General features: G+C 37.0%; 1 protein-coding gene across 1 annotated transcript in view; it reads right to left on the bottom strand.

The window, feature by feature from the left end:
• Window positions 1-18,743, bottom strand: part of ADAMTS19 (ADAM metallopeptidase with thrombospondin type 1 motif 19) — a 155,991-nt gene that overhangs the window by 100,466 nt on the left and 36,782 nt on the right. The window contains exons 4-7 of the mRNA XM_085213147.1: window positions 16,823-16,995; window positions 15,837-15,920; window positions 14,870-15,027; window positions 192-235 (exon numbers count right to left, since the gene is read on the bottom strand). Of these exons, the coding sequence (XP_085069273.1) occupies window positions 192-235; window positions 14,870-15,027; window positions 15,837-15,920; window positions 16,823-16,995 (459 nt within the window). The remainder of the gene's footprint in view (window positions 1-191; window positions 236-14,869; window positions 15,028-15,836; window positions 15,921-16,822; window positions 16,996-18,743) is intronic.

The following is an 18,743-nucleotide window of genomic DNA, read 5'->3' as shown; positions in this document are numbered from 1 at the left end:
AATAATTGTGTATCTAGCTATTTGCATAGATCTAACAAACTATTCTTAGCATTTTAGACATCTTCATTTTACGTAGTTACAGCTACCCACCAAAGACGCTGTTGACATAGTGTAGCTTCACATGCATATTTATTTAACACTTATGTTATGACATGGTCTATACACACAGCCTCTTACATTTATTTACTTACCAACAGTATCACATGGTTCGTCTTTATGTACACAGAAATCCTTCCTAGAATTGAGGGTGGAAAAAAGAAAAATGTTAAGTAAGCCAAGTTGTCAGTCCTATAATGATTGTGTGACCTATTTACAAATACTTCATATGGCTCAATGAATAAACACAGAACGCTGTTATCCCAACAAAGAACGTGGTGAAGCAAAGGCCAGGATTACCCATAACACTTTTATTCAGTATACTCTCAGAAAAGATTTAAGAGTAGTCAGATGACAAGTTATGTACCACATATTTAATTTGCATTATACATAGTTCCTGCTTTTTTTTTTTAACCCATTTCTATTTCTTGAAATATAGCAAGTCTAAAATTAGTCTTCATAAATTTGCACATGAAATGAAAATATCTGTGATGCTTAATATCAGATCCAAAACCAGCATTTTAATCCAGGATTAAAATCAGAGTAAGAAAGCTTTTGTGGCTTACCAAGTTATCAAGACTAAAAGAGAATTTGGTACAAGTGCATGCTGGCAAGGCATTTCTGCTAGGGCAGCTATTCTAATAGTGGAAGATTTAAAATAAACTCATGAGGAAAAGACTTTCACCAATACCATTTTCAGTCCATCTGCAGATCTACAAATAATTGCATCAAGCGGAATAAATATCTTAGCCCTGCTTTAAACAATATTTGCTAGGAATTCATTTTAAATTCACACATTTTACCATTCTCTGAGAGAAGTAACAAAGTTATATAAAAAAAGATATGCAGGAACATAGAGAAAAAAAACAATGCACTACATACAACATCTAATAAAAATACTATCTACTTATCTGAAATTTATTCTGATTCTGACATGTACTCATATAAAGAATATTCTCCCCCCTTACTCTCAATTTCTGCACAGGCCATTATGGGTTGGAAGTATTCCTTTTTTATATTCTGTCTATGAAGCTAGATATATAAATATAAATAGATACAGGTAAAGATACGCATAAGCACACATCAGCACACAGACAAACATACTTGTATCTACTGCCAGCAGCAGTATTTATAAGTGGAAACTAATAGATACCTGAAATGCACTCTGGAAAGACTCACCTAGTACAGAAATTTCCTGCTTCAATATTACTTAAGTTATTAAATATCTTTGCATGAATAATCATATTCATTTTTTATACCTAGGAAGTATTTCATGTGTGCATACTGGTCATTGTTAAATATCTGTAATACATTTCTTAATAGCTATTTCTGTTAAAGGCTTAAGAATAAAAGTTTAAGTTGGAAACCAGGAAGCTAGCCATCAATATGAATCAGACTGCACCTAACTTCTCAACCTCACATTCTACTTTTTTGTTGAACAGGACCAGTAATTAAGGATCTTTCTCTTTCAAAAATATCTTATATGTGTGTTTATTTTCCAGTAACTAAGTGTTTGCTCCCAGGCATTGTTTGGGGCTTGAGACACAAGAGTATACTGGTGATAATTACCACTTTTACAAATGCAACTACTCAAAGAGATTTTTCTTTGTTTCCCACAGACTACTGTCACACAGTGACACTTGTTAAAGGCCACACACTTAGAGATGAGATTATAGCTTTTTATTCTCTGGTCACCATTGACAAAAAATTACTGGCTAGAAAAACAAAGCAGCAGTGCTAGAAAGAAGTTATGATAGAATCAAATCTTTATACTAAGTGATAAAGAAGATGTAGAAATCCACTTAGATGATCATTGGAAACAGAGACTGAAGTGATGTTGAAGAAACTATAATCAGACACAGAGAGATGTTCTTTTACATTATCAAACCTGCAACAAATTGCTTTAATGCAGTGGGCTTTAACAGTTTCCTTTGTTCTGTGCTATGTGACACAAGGGACTTACTGTGCTGTTAAACATGACAGAATGATTAGAAATATGGCACTTCTGATGAAGCAAGAGAACACATGCAGAAACGATCTAAGGCCATAAATTATCTTTCATGCATAGTCATTCAACTACCATAAATAGTAACTGATGTAAAGAAGTAGAAAAAAAGAAAAAAAAAATGAAGAGCATAGCTGAAATTTAAAAGATCATTTGGCATTTTTAAACTACCAATGTCCACGAGGTTTCTGCTTATGTAATAGCTCTGTTCTCAGATTCTTAATGAGGTGCTTTTGTTTTGTTTTTCCTTCTTGCCTGAATCCATCTATGATGAAGCTATGCATCCAGAGCTCCATTAAGGGACTTTGGGGAAACGGTTCTGCTGCAATTTGGTAAGAGGAAGGCAAAATAAACCATTCTTAGTTCCTTACTTATAAGGAAAGAATCTAATGCCTACTTTAATTTCCAAGAATATTTATCCAGGAAATCTTAGTAAAAATTTAAAGCTCTGGCTAGATCTATAACTGACTCATAAAGAAATTATTCTTCAATTTCTACAAGATAACTTATACATTCCATCAAATTATAACTACATTTCCATGCATGTATGTATATAGCTTACACAAAATCACACATTCACCTCTCTCTGTATATATATGTAATTGACATATGGAAACTACACAAAAGAGGACACTGACTCTCAGCTATAGATGAAGTGGTATAAGTAGATAAAGCGGTATAAATAGAGCAATAAAGCATAATAGCCTTCAGGAAAGCCACTGACATCATTTGCCTCTCTTCCTTCTTAGCAAAGTAAGGTTGATAGTAGCTGTACAATTAATGAATATACAGATGTTAAGGTATAACAGAGAGCTTGGCTATGATGCTATTACACCAAAGCAGGAAACAGAAATGATAGGTATACACACCCATAACCTGAGCTCGCATGGGAAACTCCAGTGGAGTGGATCTCCAGAAGAGATCCTTTCCCACTGGTGGTCAGCTCTTACATGGGTCTAGGAAAGGTGGAGCCAGGCTCCACCCATTCCTGCAGCATAGGTAAATTGCCTTCACCTGTGCTCCCGTGGCTGACTCTCATTGCTCACCTCAGGTGATCAATCAGAGGTTCAGGCCATGATTCAGCAGTTCCCATACATATCATTAATGCATATATAAAAGTTTGAGAGGCAAAAGTTAGTAGCCAGTATATATAGAAAGCAAAAAATTGGTTAAAATACACAGAAATTCCCTTCTAAGCAGTATCCAGCGCAAAACTTCCATTACTCTAATGCACACTTGGCATGCACATATAAAGGAAAAACAAGTCCTTATTCAAGTGAGGAAAAACAGGAGGTTTCATGAGAATTATAACTGATTTCCAAGTTTGATTAAATTGACCAACACTTGAAAAGAATTCTAAGAATGGGTAAATACTAATATATTATTTCAAGAAATTACATTTAGTAAGTGAATTCTCAATCAATTACATATAGATTATAAAGCGACAAGGACTAATTATCCACTTTCCAAATATAAAGTATCTCATTATATACTATTTTTCAATATAAATGTTGATGTGTAGATGGGATGTAACGGAAGGTGTAAAGGACAGCAGAGGAAGAATAAAGGAGAAAAGAGACAATTTCCATGAACAGCTTGCAACAGTGCATCATTTTAGATAAACTTAACACATATTTTAGACATGCTAGGAGAAAGACTTACTATCTATCTAAACTTGCTTGCAGTTTCATTTCATATATTAGATGTGAGAAAAGCAGAAACAGAAGAGATCAGACAGTGGATTTTAGCATTCTACCAAATATTCATTCCGGCTTTCACCCTACTTTCAACTTCCTAACTATCGTGATGCTCTAATGTACTAAATGAGTAATGACAGCACTGTAGTTGTTTTTTTCATGTGACGGAACATTCTGAAACTGCACTGATAAATTAGGTCCATACAAAATTATCAGTATACTTTTTTAAAAAACAAATAAAAAACAATAAATTAAAATCAGTTTAGGAGTTAATGAACCACAGGCTAAATTACGAATGTACTGTTCAGTTGGGAATTTAAACAAACAACAATCCTACTGTTACGGATGTTTTTTCTGAAACTCTTCACTGTTGTGATGGTAAGCTTCAAATGCACTGGTAAGTATTGTTTCTAATTTAGAAAATAAAAAAAAAAACTAATTTTACCTCATCTCTGTAAGGTTGAACTGACATTAAAAACGGTAATAAGCTACCTTCTGAAGTTCATATTTCAGCCACATTTAAGAAAACGTCAGGAGAGTGGTAAGTGAAATATGTAAACTGAATGTGTAGCTAACATCTCTAAACTGATGCAGAAAAATGAGAACACCAAGGAGGGTATTTTCGAGTTGAGTCCAATGGAATCTAAGCTCAACATCAGTATTAAACAATGATTTGGAAGAAAATAAGAGAGCACTGCTAGTTAAGTTTAAAAATGAAATGAGAGCTGTTAGAATACAAATAGGAAAGAGGACAAATCATTTTTTTAATATATGACTTATGTGAATAACTCTTAAAGTAGCCAAAACTGGACTCCAAAACTTGATCAGGTATGGTGACAATACAGAAGAAAAAAGAAAGGGAAGAAAAGAAATAAGAATTTGAAAACGGGCAGTGGAAGTTTACTTCAAAGGAGTGAAAAGTATTGTTGGATAAAAACATAGGAAAGTATCAGATGTGGCACCAGGAAAACTGTCTGCACACTGCTGTGTGCAATTTGTGGACTTACAATCTGTTAAAAAAGGAAATAGGTCTGGAGAGAACTAAAAGAATGATTACATGTCTGAGAAACTGTTAATCTAAGAGAAAGATGAGTTATGCCTTGATCACAGTCTACAAGTATTTACACAAGGAAGAGATTTCAAATAACTCCTTAGCTGCAAATGGTATAGAGATCCCTGGTAGAAAGCTGAAGCAACAGAGATGAAAAATAAGACAAATTTTTTCATTCTGACAGTAAATAAAAATAATCTATTTCAGAACACAGTTAATTTCCTTCATTTTGTTTATTTGTTTCAAGACTGTCTAGCTGTCCTGTTCACTACTAAAATCTGAAATTTAGTCCTGGAGACTTACACTACACAAGCATAGTTCTAAAATTCAATTTAGTTTCATGTAGAGGTACATGACAGATCTGTAAGGGTGAAAGACGTTGCAGAATGGAACAAATGTTACCTGAGTACTACAGCTCTAAAGAACATGCTGATGGAACCACGTAAATCATTTTCCTCAAATTTGTTGTGACAAGTTTTATCAACTTCACATACTCTCAACACTTTGAACTTAAGAAAAAAACAAACAAACAAACCCACAGAATCTGATAATTAAAAAACAGGGAAAAGTACTAGACATAAATAAATTTAAAGTAAAATGAGGTTTTGCTTCATTCTTGTATCCTTTTTTTTCCTACACTTCCAAGATTTGACTATCTAGTTTGCTATAGCCGTCATATATGAACTCAGATTTTATAAGAGAGAAACTGTAGATACCATAGACCTTTTCTTGCCTTAATTTCAGCTACAATATACAGAACAGAAAACCTCTAAGGATTTCCTCCTCCACACCAACCGATAATAAAATCTCCGTCATCATAAAACTCAGGACTTAACTCTGTGCAGCTGCACACCTCAATTTCAAAAGCAAGAAGCATGATAATGCTCTCTAGTGTTTACTAACACATCCCTTGCAAGGAACAAACAGGATGTATTGGAAGATTTGGTTCTTTCCCTATGATATCACTGGTATCAGTGGGACTTGATGGAACAAGTTCTACAACTGGAGAACTGGGATGGAGGGCTACCAATTGTTTAGGAGGAACAGACAGGATAGGTGTGGTAGATGTGCTGTGCTGTACATAAGAGAGATTAAACTGTACAGACCTTGCCGTTTAGGATGACATGTTAGATGGACTGCAAAGCACAAGTAATCACAGGGGCTTACTATCCACTGCCCACTCAGCACATTGCCACAGATAAGATATTCTATGGGCAGTCAAGGGAAATTTCAGGATCAGTTGTCCTCTTTCTTATGAGAGACTTCAAATTCTGAGACATAAGTTGGGAATGTTATGCTGCTACAACAAATAAATCTGGGAAGTTCCTACAGCATATTGTCCTGTCACAGGCACTAAGTGAGACAGTTAGAAAAAGGACCTTCTAGATCTGTTGTTTGAGAAGAGGGCCTTTTGGAGAGGTGGTAGTAGGCAGCTCTATTGGCCACAGTGAGTTTGAAAAAGCTGACCTCAAAATTTTTTGTTGCAAGGAGAAAAAGTGTCAGCAGAGTTGCTGCTCTGGACAACTTGGAGCTTCTCAGGGAGGAAGTTAGAAGTGTAACCTGGGAATCTCCTCCAGAAGGTTTAGATGTTTGTTTTTTTAGAAGTACCTTTTTTAAGCCCAGAAGCGGACAATCCTGTTGCACTGCAAGTCAGGCAAGTAAGGCAGAAGACTGGCCTTGGTATAAAAGGAACTGTTCTTGGAATTAAGGCAGAAAAAGAAAGGCAAGGTCAAGATTCACAGGGAGAGGACAGAGTGGCAGTTAGCACCTGCAAAAAGAAAACAAGAAAAGTCAAAGCCCAGCTTGTATTGACAGTGGCCACTATAGAGTCAGACAACAAAGAAGGCTTTTTCAGTCTTGTCAGCACATTGTAGTTTAATCCAGCAGGCAGCAAAGCACCACACATTTGTTCATCCACTTCCTCACCTCTCAATAGGATGGGGATGAGAACCAATAAAAATAAAAGCAAAGTAGAACTTGTGAGTTGACATAAAAGATAATTACTAAGAAGTGGAAGAGAAAAAATAACAGTAATGATAATTACATGTAGATCACTCTGAAAGTAATGCCTCCTACTTATTTTCATGGAAACCTGTCACGGAGTTATCTACATCAATCTGTGCCTGTGACAGGGGGCAGCAGACCCATAGGCCATCTGGCCTCAAAATGGGAAGGAAAAAGGGGAGGGATGGGAAGATGGGAGCTGGGTCCAAAAACAGAACAGTGGCAACAATCTAAGGAGGAAACTTAATTTTACTAAATATGATATCAGAATGCAAGATAACACTATATAATACAATATAATTGGAATTGGGACTAATAAATCAAATAAAATAAGAGAGAGGGTGACCGAAACTGAAAGGTCTACTCTGAACTGAAGCCACACAGCTGGGGAGCACCCACACACTGCCAGGCAGTGAGCGAGAGAGCCAGTGAATGAGATCCCATGACTTCATCCCGTGGCTTCTCTTCCTCTCTGAATGTGAAGTCCCCTGGGGTACATAGTTCTTGTTTTCTGAGAATCAGATATCCAGAAAGTTGTCAGTCCACAGAACTGGAGTATTAACTCTTTAATTCCCTGTGCTTTACATGATGTTACGATGTGGAATACCGACAACAAAATTATAAAACCATGACAAAACTATGACAGATTAAAAGAGAGCAATGACATTATTTGATACAGCAAATTCTAAGCTGCCAAATACTATCTTTCAACACAGTCACCACAATTAGTTATGCACTTCCACAAGTGATGAACAAGAGCCTGCATGTTGTGCTGGCAAAAATCTGCACCAATAGAGGTGACTCACTATTTCACATTTGCTATGAAAGTGTCATTGCTAGGAAAATGTTATCCACATGGTCCATTTTTCTTGGGCCTTTCAGGTGGAAATCGGAAGGCATCAAATCTAGACTATGCAGTAGCTTTGGACAGTCCAGCCAAAATTGGCAGTGTGCTCCAAGGTTTTCAAACTGGTATGAGGCCTGGCACTTGTGTGTTGCAAGAATGGTTGTCTTCTCTGCCCTGGCTCTGGAAGTTCAAGCCTTCAGCTTAATCAGTGTCATGATGTAAGAGTCAGACTTGATGGTTTGTCCAGGCTCCAGGATATCCAGAAAGATTACTCCTTGCCTATCCCAGAAGGCCATGCACATCACTTTATCTGATGATGGCTATGTCTTGATCTTCTTCTTAGATTAGGAATTTGCATGTCCATGGACTCTCGTTTTCACTCAGGTTTGTAGTGATGATACCACATCTCATCACCAGTAATGATACAAATCAGGAAACTGTTATCTTCAGCCTCTGATTGGTTCAATAGGTTCTAATAAATTTGAATATGACGTCATGGTGTTATTCCTGTTCCTGTGTATTTGCTGGACCCATCTGAGGCAAACTATCCAATATTTCAACATTACCACCATCATCTCATCGTCTTATCTTTCACAGGGCTGTTGCCACAGCTGAAACACACCACTCACTGCCTCACTGAGCTCACATCCACTGTCAGGGTTCCATAAACATTCAGCAAGAGCCTATCAATGTCACTGGTTGCTATTTCTTCCTCATGGAGGAATAATACCATTAACTCATACAAACTTCCATGTAAGACACTATTTTGTCAGGCCACTTCCCTGCTGCCTCCTGTCACATGCCAACAAAATGTAATAGAAAAACATTCAATCTCTACTGCCATACCACCAACATCTACTTCTGATATCATGGACACACATAATAAAATAGGAGGCATTACTTTTGGAATAGTGCTTGTACATACGTACATATATATTCATCAAGCAGCGATGACAACTCAATTGCTCGCCATCCACTCATAGATGCCTGGCCAGTCCCCAGACAGTGGCTGAGCCCCCTAGCCAACTCCCCACAGTCATTGTTTCTCACATGATGTTACGTAGTGTAGAATATCCCTTGTCTAGTTTAGGTCAGCTGTCCTGGTTCTGCCTTCTCCCAGCTCTTCATGCCCCTCCAGCCTCTTCACTAGCAATGTCCTTGGTTCTGTGTAGAACAACTCAGCAACAACTAAAATATTGGTGTGTTAACATTTTTGTTTTTCTCCTAAAGCTGAAACACCATCACCCACACACTATGAAGAAATTAACTACATCCCAGATGAAACCAGGACACAATAGCAAGATGTCAAAGAAAAACTCTGAACTGATATTTGATGCAGATGATCACTTAACAAGTAGGGAGGGTAAGAATAAGATTGAGGCATTTAATGTTTCCTGTTACCTCAGTCTTTAATATCAGTGGTAGATCCTCAGTTGCACAGTTGTCCAATGAGGAGGACCATGTCTAATGGAGAAGTGAATTTCCATTTGTGTCACCAAAATTGGAAGGGAACAGTGTAAGTTGCATTAGCTCAATATTCTTAAGTCCATGGATCCTAAAGGGATATACTGCAGGATGCTGGAAGAATTAGAGAACATTATAGCTGAACTCCTCTCAACAAATTACTGGAACTGTGGGAGTCCGCGGAAGTCTCTTCTGACTGGCAGTTAGCCAACTTCATACATGATAACAAAAATGGCATGAAAAAAGGCCCAGGAAACAACAGATCTGTTTGTCTAGCTCAGTCGCTGGAAAAGTTGTGGAAAAGATTGTCCTGGGGGATATTTAAAGGCACTTGAAGAACAAAGTTGTTATCAGACATAGTCAACGTGGGTTCATCAGGGAAAGTTCTGCCTTAGTAATTTGATCTCCTTCTACGATAATGTTACCTACAGTATGGATGAAGGAAGGGTTCAATTTTAGGGCCAGTTCATTCTAAATGTTTTCCTAACTGGCTTGGATACAGGACTTGAATGTAAACCAAGTAAGTTTGCAGATTTCACTAAACTGGGAAAAGCTTCTGATTCCCTTAAGAATGGAAAGGCCTTGCAGAGAGATCTTGATAAGTTAGAAGGCTGGGAAAGCATCAACCACACAAAATTTAAAAAGAGCATATGCATCAAGAACAGAGCTAACTTGGCTATATTTACAGACTCAGGGATGACGGCGGGAGAGCAACTCTGCAGAAAATGATGGGTTCTGGCTGTTAACAAGTTGAATCTGAGTCAGCAGCGTGCCCTGGCAGCCCTAAGGGCCAACCACACACTGGGGTTCATCAGGCCCAGTGCTGCCACAGGGAAAAGAAAGAGGTTGTCCCACTGCTCCTCTGCACTGGTGCAGCCTTACCTTAAGCGCTGTATGTAGATTTGGGTGGCACAAGAAAAGAAGGAACTAATAGAGATTTCCAAAGCAGGGCTCCAAAGATGGTGAAGGGTCTATAGGGCAAGACATAAGAGGAGCAGATGAAGTCACTTAGTATATATACATTGTATAGGAGAATAAGAGGAAACCTCATGATTGCCTACATCTTCCTAACAAGGAAGAGCAGAAGAAGAGGTGCTAATCTCTTCTCTCTGGTAATCAGTAATAGGATTCAAGAGAACAAAGAAAGGAGAACTGGCAACAACAAACACTAGAGAAGGCTGAGGTACTCAAAAACTCTTCATTGGCATGTCTCTCAAGTCCCTGGACCTCCAGGTAACAGTTGGAGAAGTGAAATCCCTCACACTGTAAAAGAAGAGCAGGCTCAAGACCGCTTGATGAAACTGAATGTGTGCAAGTCTGTGTGACTCAAGGGACATGCATTCCAGGGATCTGAGGCAGCTGGCTGATGCAGTTGCTGAGCCACTCTTCATGATATTTGGAAAGTCATGGCTGTCAGGTGAAGTCCTCAGTGACCGAAGAAATCACTGAAGAAACATCACTTCCAGTTTTAAGAAGGCCTAACAAATTGACTGGATGGCCTCAGCCAGAGAGTTGGGCAGACAATTGGCTCTATGTCTAGCTGGAAGTGAGTAGTGTCGGTGTCCCCCGTGGTTCCATATTGTGTGCACCTTCAGTAAGTTTGCAGGCAACATCAATCCAAAGAATGCAGTTGATAAAACAGAAGGAAGGGATGCCAAACAAAGGGACATGAATAAGCTTTACAAGTATGCCCAAGTGAACCTAATGAGGTTCAGCAAGGCCAAGTGCAAGTTCCTTGCACTTGGGTCGGGGAATCCCAGACGTGAGTACAGACTGAGAGAAGAATTCCTTGAAAGCAGCCCTGCACAGAAAGATTTGGGGCTTCTGATGAAAAAATATTCAGTGTAAGCCAGCAGTATGCATGCGCTTGCAGGCCAGAAAGCCAAGTATATCCTGTGCTGCATCAAAAGAAGAGTGGGACAGTAGAGTGAAGGAGTTTATTGTCACTCTCTACCCTTGTGAGGCCCCATCTGGAGCATTCCATTCAGGTTTGAGGACCGTAGGGCAAGTAAAAGCTGTCAGAAAGGGTCCAGAGGAGGGCAAAGAAGATGATCAGCAGACTAGAGCACCTCTCCTGCAAAGAAAGGCTGAGGGAGACTCTGGAAAGACTTCACTGTGGCCATTTTTTACTTAAAATGAGATTTATTTTTTCTTTATTCTGAGGGCAGTGAGTCTCTGAAACAGGCTTCCTAGCAAGGTAGTTCATGTCCTGTGCCTGTCAATGTCCGCAATGCGTTTGGAAAATACTTTTTTGGAAATACATCTGGAAAATGCTTTTAATAATAGGTTTTACCTTTTGGTTAACCTTTAAGTGAGGTCAGGCTATTGGACAAACTATATTTGTAAGTTCCTTCCAACTGAACTACTCTAATTTCTTTATTTTTTTTTTCCAGAGAAAAATGCTTTATGATATGTTTATCTCTAAAGTAATAGTGTTAATTTACAGCTGTCCAATTGTTTTACCAAGAGAGTCCCTAAAACCATTTCTATCTTAATTTCCACATACTCCTTCTATCAAGCCTCCCTGATCCTATCCAAATACAATATGCAAACTTTATCTTTCTGTCTTCTTTTTATTTTATGACACCATATTCTAAATACAACATTGTTTCACCAGAATAAGTCAATTTAAAGGGAAACTAAACAAAATCTCAGAGGGTCAAACAGAACTATGGTGAAGAAAAATGATCAAATTACTAGTGTACTCACAGGTACCACTCCAGCCTGTCTGGGCAGCAGAGAATGTGAACACTGTGGGCACAAATGGGCTTTGCTTTCAGTTTTACAGAACAAGTGTTAAAGTAAGTCTGGAAGATAACCTTTTTCATTAAATGGCTATGATGTCTCTTTGTGGAATAAAAATCTTTATTACATACATGTTATGCTCTTTACATTTTGCATTAAATATTAGTTCTGAAAAATAGTGATAATCAAGACCATATTTCTAACTCTTTTGGCTACCAGAAACAACTGGCTTGTGTGAGCACAATGAAGCCTTTTCAAAACACTCTTGCTTGTTCTATTGCCATGCTAGACAAAAAGGAGGTGTCGGTAAGTTTTAGCAGCTCTACCACAGAATACGTTTGGAAATAAAAAAGCGTACATTTTTACTTGAAAAAATACCAAGAAAGCGATATTTATCTCCCTAAACAAAATTACTTCTCTCAGTAAGGTAAGTCTGTTGTCCAAGGATGTTTTTAAGTTATGACAAAGAAGCTTTTCTGTGATTGTAAAACAGAATAATGCTCTCTAAATTAACAAAACACACAATTGTAGCCTTATGTGGGGTTAGCTATACCATAAAACTGATGATGTGCAGAGGGAGCCTGGATTAGCAAAACATTCCCACAGTCAGCAAACCACACTGATATGATTTATTAACAGCTAAAGCAGCTCTGAGATGGTAGGTAGTATAGTTTGGAGAATAAAACTACTGAAAAAAATGTCAGAACAGATCTCCAATTCCTGGCTGTAGTACTGACTTACTCTCTGATCTCAAACCAATCACTTCCCCATTCTCTGCTTTAATTTCCTTAACACTAATCAGCAAATACTTCAAAAAAAAGCTTTTTAAAACTAATAGATAAAAACATAGGAAATGCAAATCAGAATACCGTATTACCAAGAACATCAGAAAAGTGTGTCTTAAAAGCATAATTAGACTTTCCAAAAGAACTTTTTTACCATTTAGTAAGGTTACATTAAATTTAAAAAGCTCTCTGGTCAAATGCACTGTCTGCTAAAGACATCTCTAAGCTACTGTCTCTTGACTGTCTTAACTAAGACCTCATTTGCCTGAATTCCGAACTCTCCTGATTCTTCTCATGAAGCCTCATAAGGAAAGAATGGCAAATGAGAAGAAAGAGGTGTTAAATTATTTGATTTGTAGTATCTTGCTGTAGAAACACATCTCCCAAGTTAAGAAGTGCAGCCTTGGACAACAAACTAAAACATCAGTCTGATTTTCTGTATTTTCCCATTAAGCAAAGACAGATTTGAAGATCAGATGTTGGACAACAGCCAATTTTGTCAAACAATGGCATAGAAATTCTCACTTTCCTGGCAGTGCCAGTGGTTGAGGCTTTGAAGAATTCAGTGTTTCTTCAAGCTGCTGTAGGAGATGCAAACACTGAAAACTGATTCAAGAGTCAAGGGACAGATGAGAAATCACTCAGCAACACATGCTTCCAGTAGTACACAATTGCTCAATTATTTTTGGAATGTCAAAGAGTACACTGAGGTGCAAGAAGCTGTTCTTCCCTTAAGTCCTGTTCATCAGCCCAATGCCCAATTTATGATACTTGGCCATTCTTCATGCCTTGGCATAATTCACTCTTTCCTGCTACTTAGACTTTTTCTCTGCCATCTAGACTCTTTCCCCATCAACACATTCATTGCTAATATTAGTTGGGGTCTGAAAAATCCCCCTCTAGTCTGCCATCCCAGAGATGTTTTCTAATTAATGTAAATTTTATTACAGATGGTATTATCTGGTTTTATTACCGCTTGTATCTTTCAGGGCAGTTCAAAGGAAACTGAATGAAGGACTACCACTTAGTTAATACAGAAATGTGTAAAAACTGATCCTCAAACAACAATCTATGGTGCAGACAGAACAATGATAAATAGTAGAATGGGGAACAGGTTACAAGTGAAGGATGTGGTTTTTCTTAAGGAAAGGTAGGAGATTAAGCTGCAAAAGTACAAAAAAAAAAAATAATAATCTATGTTTGTAGACGATCTGGATTTCAGCATCCATTGCTTCTAGCATGTTCTCCAAAGCAAGAAAATTTACAGAAGCTTTTTTCTGCTTTGAACAACTGAAATTTAGATACTGGAGTACTTAGAATGTAACCTAATTTAACAAAATGTATATAACTTTCAGTGACACTGTCCTGAATTAGAAGTATTTCAATACATACGAACAAATAAAGCTGATTTGGAAGGAACATTGAAAGTTCATCCAGTTTAAACTCCATTGCAAAAATGGGGCTCAGCCCAATCCTAGACCAGCTAAATCACCATTCTCCTTCCCACTGGAAAATGGCTGTACTCTGTTCAATCAAGATGCATCTCCCTGTGCCACCATGGAGAGCCTAAAGAATACCTACCTGCCTGGGAGGAAAGAGGTAAGTTGGAGGCAGGTGTCCTTCTGAATATGTGAACTGTCTGATAGTATTATAATTAATCACAGATCTGAGATCACACTTCTGTGTTGGCAAAGTGAGTACTGTACACTGGGCACACAGTAAGACATATTTGTTCTAGATCCATTACAAAGAAGTATAACATAGTGACGTGATTAACGTCATGCTGATGCAGTTCTGAATCTTCTAGACATCCTTTTGTCTTTTGAACAAATGTACCTGCAGGACTGTATGCTGCCTCCTGAATGAATACATGTAGAAAGAAGCATCTAATCTACAGCCCACCGAAGAAGAAACAGGAGAAATTTCAGATGTTTACCAAATGCAACTACTATCTTCCACCTCTTTAGCACCATCTTGTTCTCAACATTTCAGCCTCTAAAAAGACTTTCAATTAACTTCCATTTTCTAATTCTGGAAAGATGCCTCAAGTTTTACTTTTTCTCATTCAAAACTAAAGTCTGTGTTATCATCTATCAACTCTTTTGATTAATTCTTGATCCATAATGTTCATACTATGCCATTCCTTATTTTTTAGTGCTCATCCATCTATAATACCTTGTGATAAGTATAGCTGCATCAACTGACGACATGTCTTCTCCCCAGCTTGTTGACATTTCTAAGTGTATATCATTCTTCTTGCCAAACTCTTCATGCTGCCATTTACAAAAGCTTTCCAGCATTTTTTCCCCATGATGTCCAATATACATATCTGCCTAGAAATGAAAATATTGATTCTGTTAAAATTGTGATTTTGTACAATATAATTAAGGACTTTTTTTTTAATGAATTTGCAAAAGTATACTCCCTTTCATGGCACAGTGTATGCAGGAAAGTTTCTGTTTCTGAATTTAATACTACCCTTCTACGTTAAACACAGATGAAGACACTGTACTGAGATGAGTACAGATAAACTGTTCACCTAAACTCCTGCCCCCTTTACACAATTACTTTTCACTATTGACTGAGAAGATTAGTGAAGATGAAGAATTTGAACATAAAATGAGATTTCACTTGCTGTGAGAATACAAAATACTTTCTTTTAATATTTTAAAATTTGAAACATAGATAGGAAGATCTCTTTTTCTTATGAACTAATTAAAATATGAAAGGATTTCTATAATACTTCATAGAAATGACAAGAAATCACAGCACCTTTTGGTTGTTGACTAGTTGTCTGACAAATAACATTAACTCTTCTACCATCCACCAAGTTTTAAAAAGTTTGTCATTGAGTTTATGTGAATATACAAAAAAGCAGTTAAGCAGCTTGATTTCCAAAGGAAATTAAATTTTTTTTAGTGACTTTCATCTGCAAGCATAGGAATTTCAATATATACAATATACATCTTAGCAAAAACTTGATCTTTACTGGGACTGTCAAGCATTGTAAATAATACATAAAGAAAACTGAGAAAAGCTGTTGGCCATTAAAGTAAATGAATATTACAAGCCTTCACAGAGCAACAAGCTGAAGTAGCATTGTCCTCTGCACACTTAAGATGTGCAGATGATGCATACTTACTGGAGTCTCATGAAGGAGGACAAGCTTAGTAACCCGAAGATTAACTTGTAGTCCAAGGCTTTTGTGCTGGAAAAGGTTAAAAACCTAAGGAGGGGAAAATAAATAAATAAATAATAATAAATAAATAAATAAATAAATAAATAAATAAATAAATAAAAGGCATTGTTTTGAACACATTATATTGTAGACTAAAAAATATCAAAACTCAGAGTAACTAAAAAATTCTGATATTGTAGTGAGGTTGCTTTTACTTCCAGTGACTTCAACAAAGCCTAAAGCTAATGTATTTTGTTATTAGGCAATATTGCTTCCAGGAGAACAGAAAGAACCTTTCACACTGACAACAGTCATAACTTTATGAAGTTTAGACAATTTCTCCACATACTTGCACATGCATATAAAGTTATTCACATGAAAATTGTTACTCATTCAAATGCGAGATCATGGCAATAACCTTCCTCTCATGCAAAATAGTTTTTTTATTTATTCCTCAGTTTATGCTCCTTCTTCAGAACGTTCTTTCCTTGACAGATCCTAGTTCTTGCTGCACTGCATAAAGTGTAGCAACAGCTGGGAGGAGTGGTAGTCAACTCAGTACCTTAACTTTTTTTCTTATCCATTGTGATGATCATGTAATCCTTCTAAATGACAAAGTTGCATTTACATAGCAAGCACAGATCATAAGAAACCATGCTATATCCCAGGTTTCCAATAATATCATAGTCTTCTAATCAGAAAATCACCTTGGTCAGATCCCATTTTCTAGTTTCATCGTTGAAGATATAAGACCAGATGGTGCAAACTGATGTGCAGCATCATGGTTTTATGTTGCAAAATATATGTGTTAAATCTTGACAGCCTGCTAATGGTCATGTGCTGGCTATCTCTTTACAGGTACTCTGACAAGATAATAAAAAGAAGCAGTGAAATCAGTTCATTATGCATGCACTGGTGGCAAAAGCCAAAATGAATTTTAAATTTCCTACCATGTTTAAGATGGTTAGAATAAATCTTCTGGCAGCATCTTTTCCATGATATAGAACCATAGCTGGATCTGCTACCACAACTGTTTCTATATTGTACTCCTGAGGTAATTTGTAAGAGTATCGTTTTCCTCTTCCACTTTCTGATACTTTCTGATTCTTGGATTTTCTTTTATCTGTAACATAAAAACATTGCTTGAAGAATACATCTTTCAAAGTACACCTTGCGTACCTTAAAGATTTGCTACCTGTAATTAGAGCACCACACTGACTGTGTGCAATATAATTCTCATGAACATTAATACATTCTTATTTAGCACTGTCAGTGTGATAAGGCTCAGAGTGATGGCCTGAATATAAGTTCACATGAGGGAAACAAGATTGTCATTCAGCTGCTCAGATAAAGACAGTGAGATTCTTTGCATCCTGCTACATGACATATTTATAAAATAGTAGGTGCATCCTTGTCTGCTTTATAAGATAGAGTTAAATTAATATTCTGTTTAACATACAAGTAGTCTCACTGAGGTTGAAGAATCACTGTTTATCTGCATAAAGCACAGAGAAAACATCCAGTAAACGTATCTCAGCATAATAGATGATGAATACAGATTTGTCACAAACTGAGTACCAAGAAAATATACAGAAAAATTCACTGATTTGTAAAGATGAAAGACAATTTCAGATGAATGATGTCAAGAATATGCAGGATAAAATATGACTGTTTTTGTGTTTTGTTTTGTTTTTAAAGCTGTACTAGCAGAATTTCAAAGTCATTGCTACTGTCACTATAAGTTGCTGAAATATTTTTTTTTAAGCGTATGATCTCCGGAAATAAAGCAAGCCTTGGGTTTTGATTTCCTAAGAAGAAATACTAGATAAATCCAAAATGATCTAAATTTTAACCTCCCACCCCTTGATCCTTCGATCAGCTTGCTTAGCCTTATATGGATAGCTAGCTCCCCGCTATACTTGTGTTTGCTGGTTGGATCCAGAGCCTAGTGCACAAAACAAAGCATCATATTTGTTTTTTTCATTTTTTGAGAATAGTTTTTAATGAAACTGTACTATCAAGTATCCATATTTGTGCCAAGAAAACACACCCTACAAGCTATACAACTGTGACTTACTATACGAGCATTTAAGGCTGCATGAGTAGGCTAAGGCTCTGAGTTTACACAGTAAATTCATTTGGGTTAGAAAAGACTTGTCATGAGCCATCTGATCAATACCATTTTCCTTTTAGGAGCAGTGACTGATTCCAGTATAGCTTCCAACATCATCATTTGTTCATAATTCACTTCTTCCTCACTAACAGCATCTATCGGTTTTAATTTAGCATCAGCATGGAAGTTCTGAGAAGTTTGCTAATATACTTCTCTAATATTTTACCTAGAGATCTAATTTTTATTCAGAACTGAAGTAAGCAGCCCACTATTTAAGTCAGTGTTTTGCTAAATGCACCACAGTCCCAAAAACTGCTGTATCCTCTATTTTTTGGGTTGTTGTGGATGAGAAGACTGCTCAGCTTCACAGACAAGCTGGCTGCAAGGGGCAGAGTCTCTCATTTCCTCAGATATCTGCTGGATTAACAAACCAAAGGAAGATCTGTTCTTGGTCAGTCAGCCTTATCCAAATTGCTGGAAAAATTCCCCATCATGTGAGACCTCATTTATCTGAAAATTTTAGCTCTTCCTCCAGACTCTTAAATAAATAGAATTGCTAATTTTAGTAGTGTCATCCAAACAACTACTGTGATTACTTCCCCCTAACAGACCAAACAGGTTTTAGGCAAAAATACTTGACTACTCATATATACAAAAACAGAATTGCTCATTAATGAATGTATACTACATAACAGATAACAGCTCTGTAAAAAAAAGTACCTATATTGACACTGCATGTAGTAAAATGATAAAAGCCA

This window comes from Meleagris gallopavo, chromosome Z (assembly GCF_905368555.1).
Source record: "Meleagris gallopavo chromosome Z, MGAL_WU_HG_1.1, whole genome shotgun sequence".
Lineage (NCBI taxonomy): Eukaryota > Metazoa > Chordata > Aves > Galliformes > Phasianidae > Meleagris > Meleagris gallopavo.
This window is presented reverse-complemented; position numbering and strand designations above follow the sequence as displayed.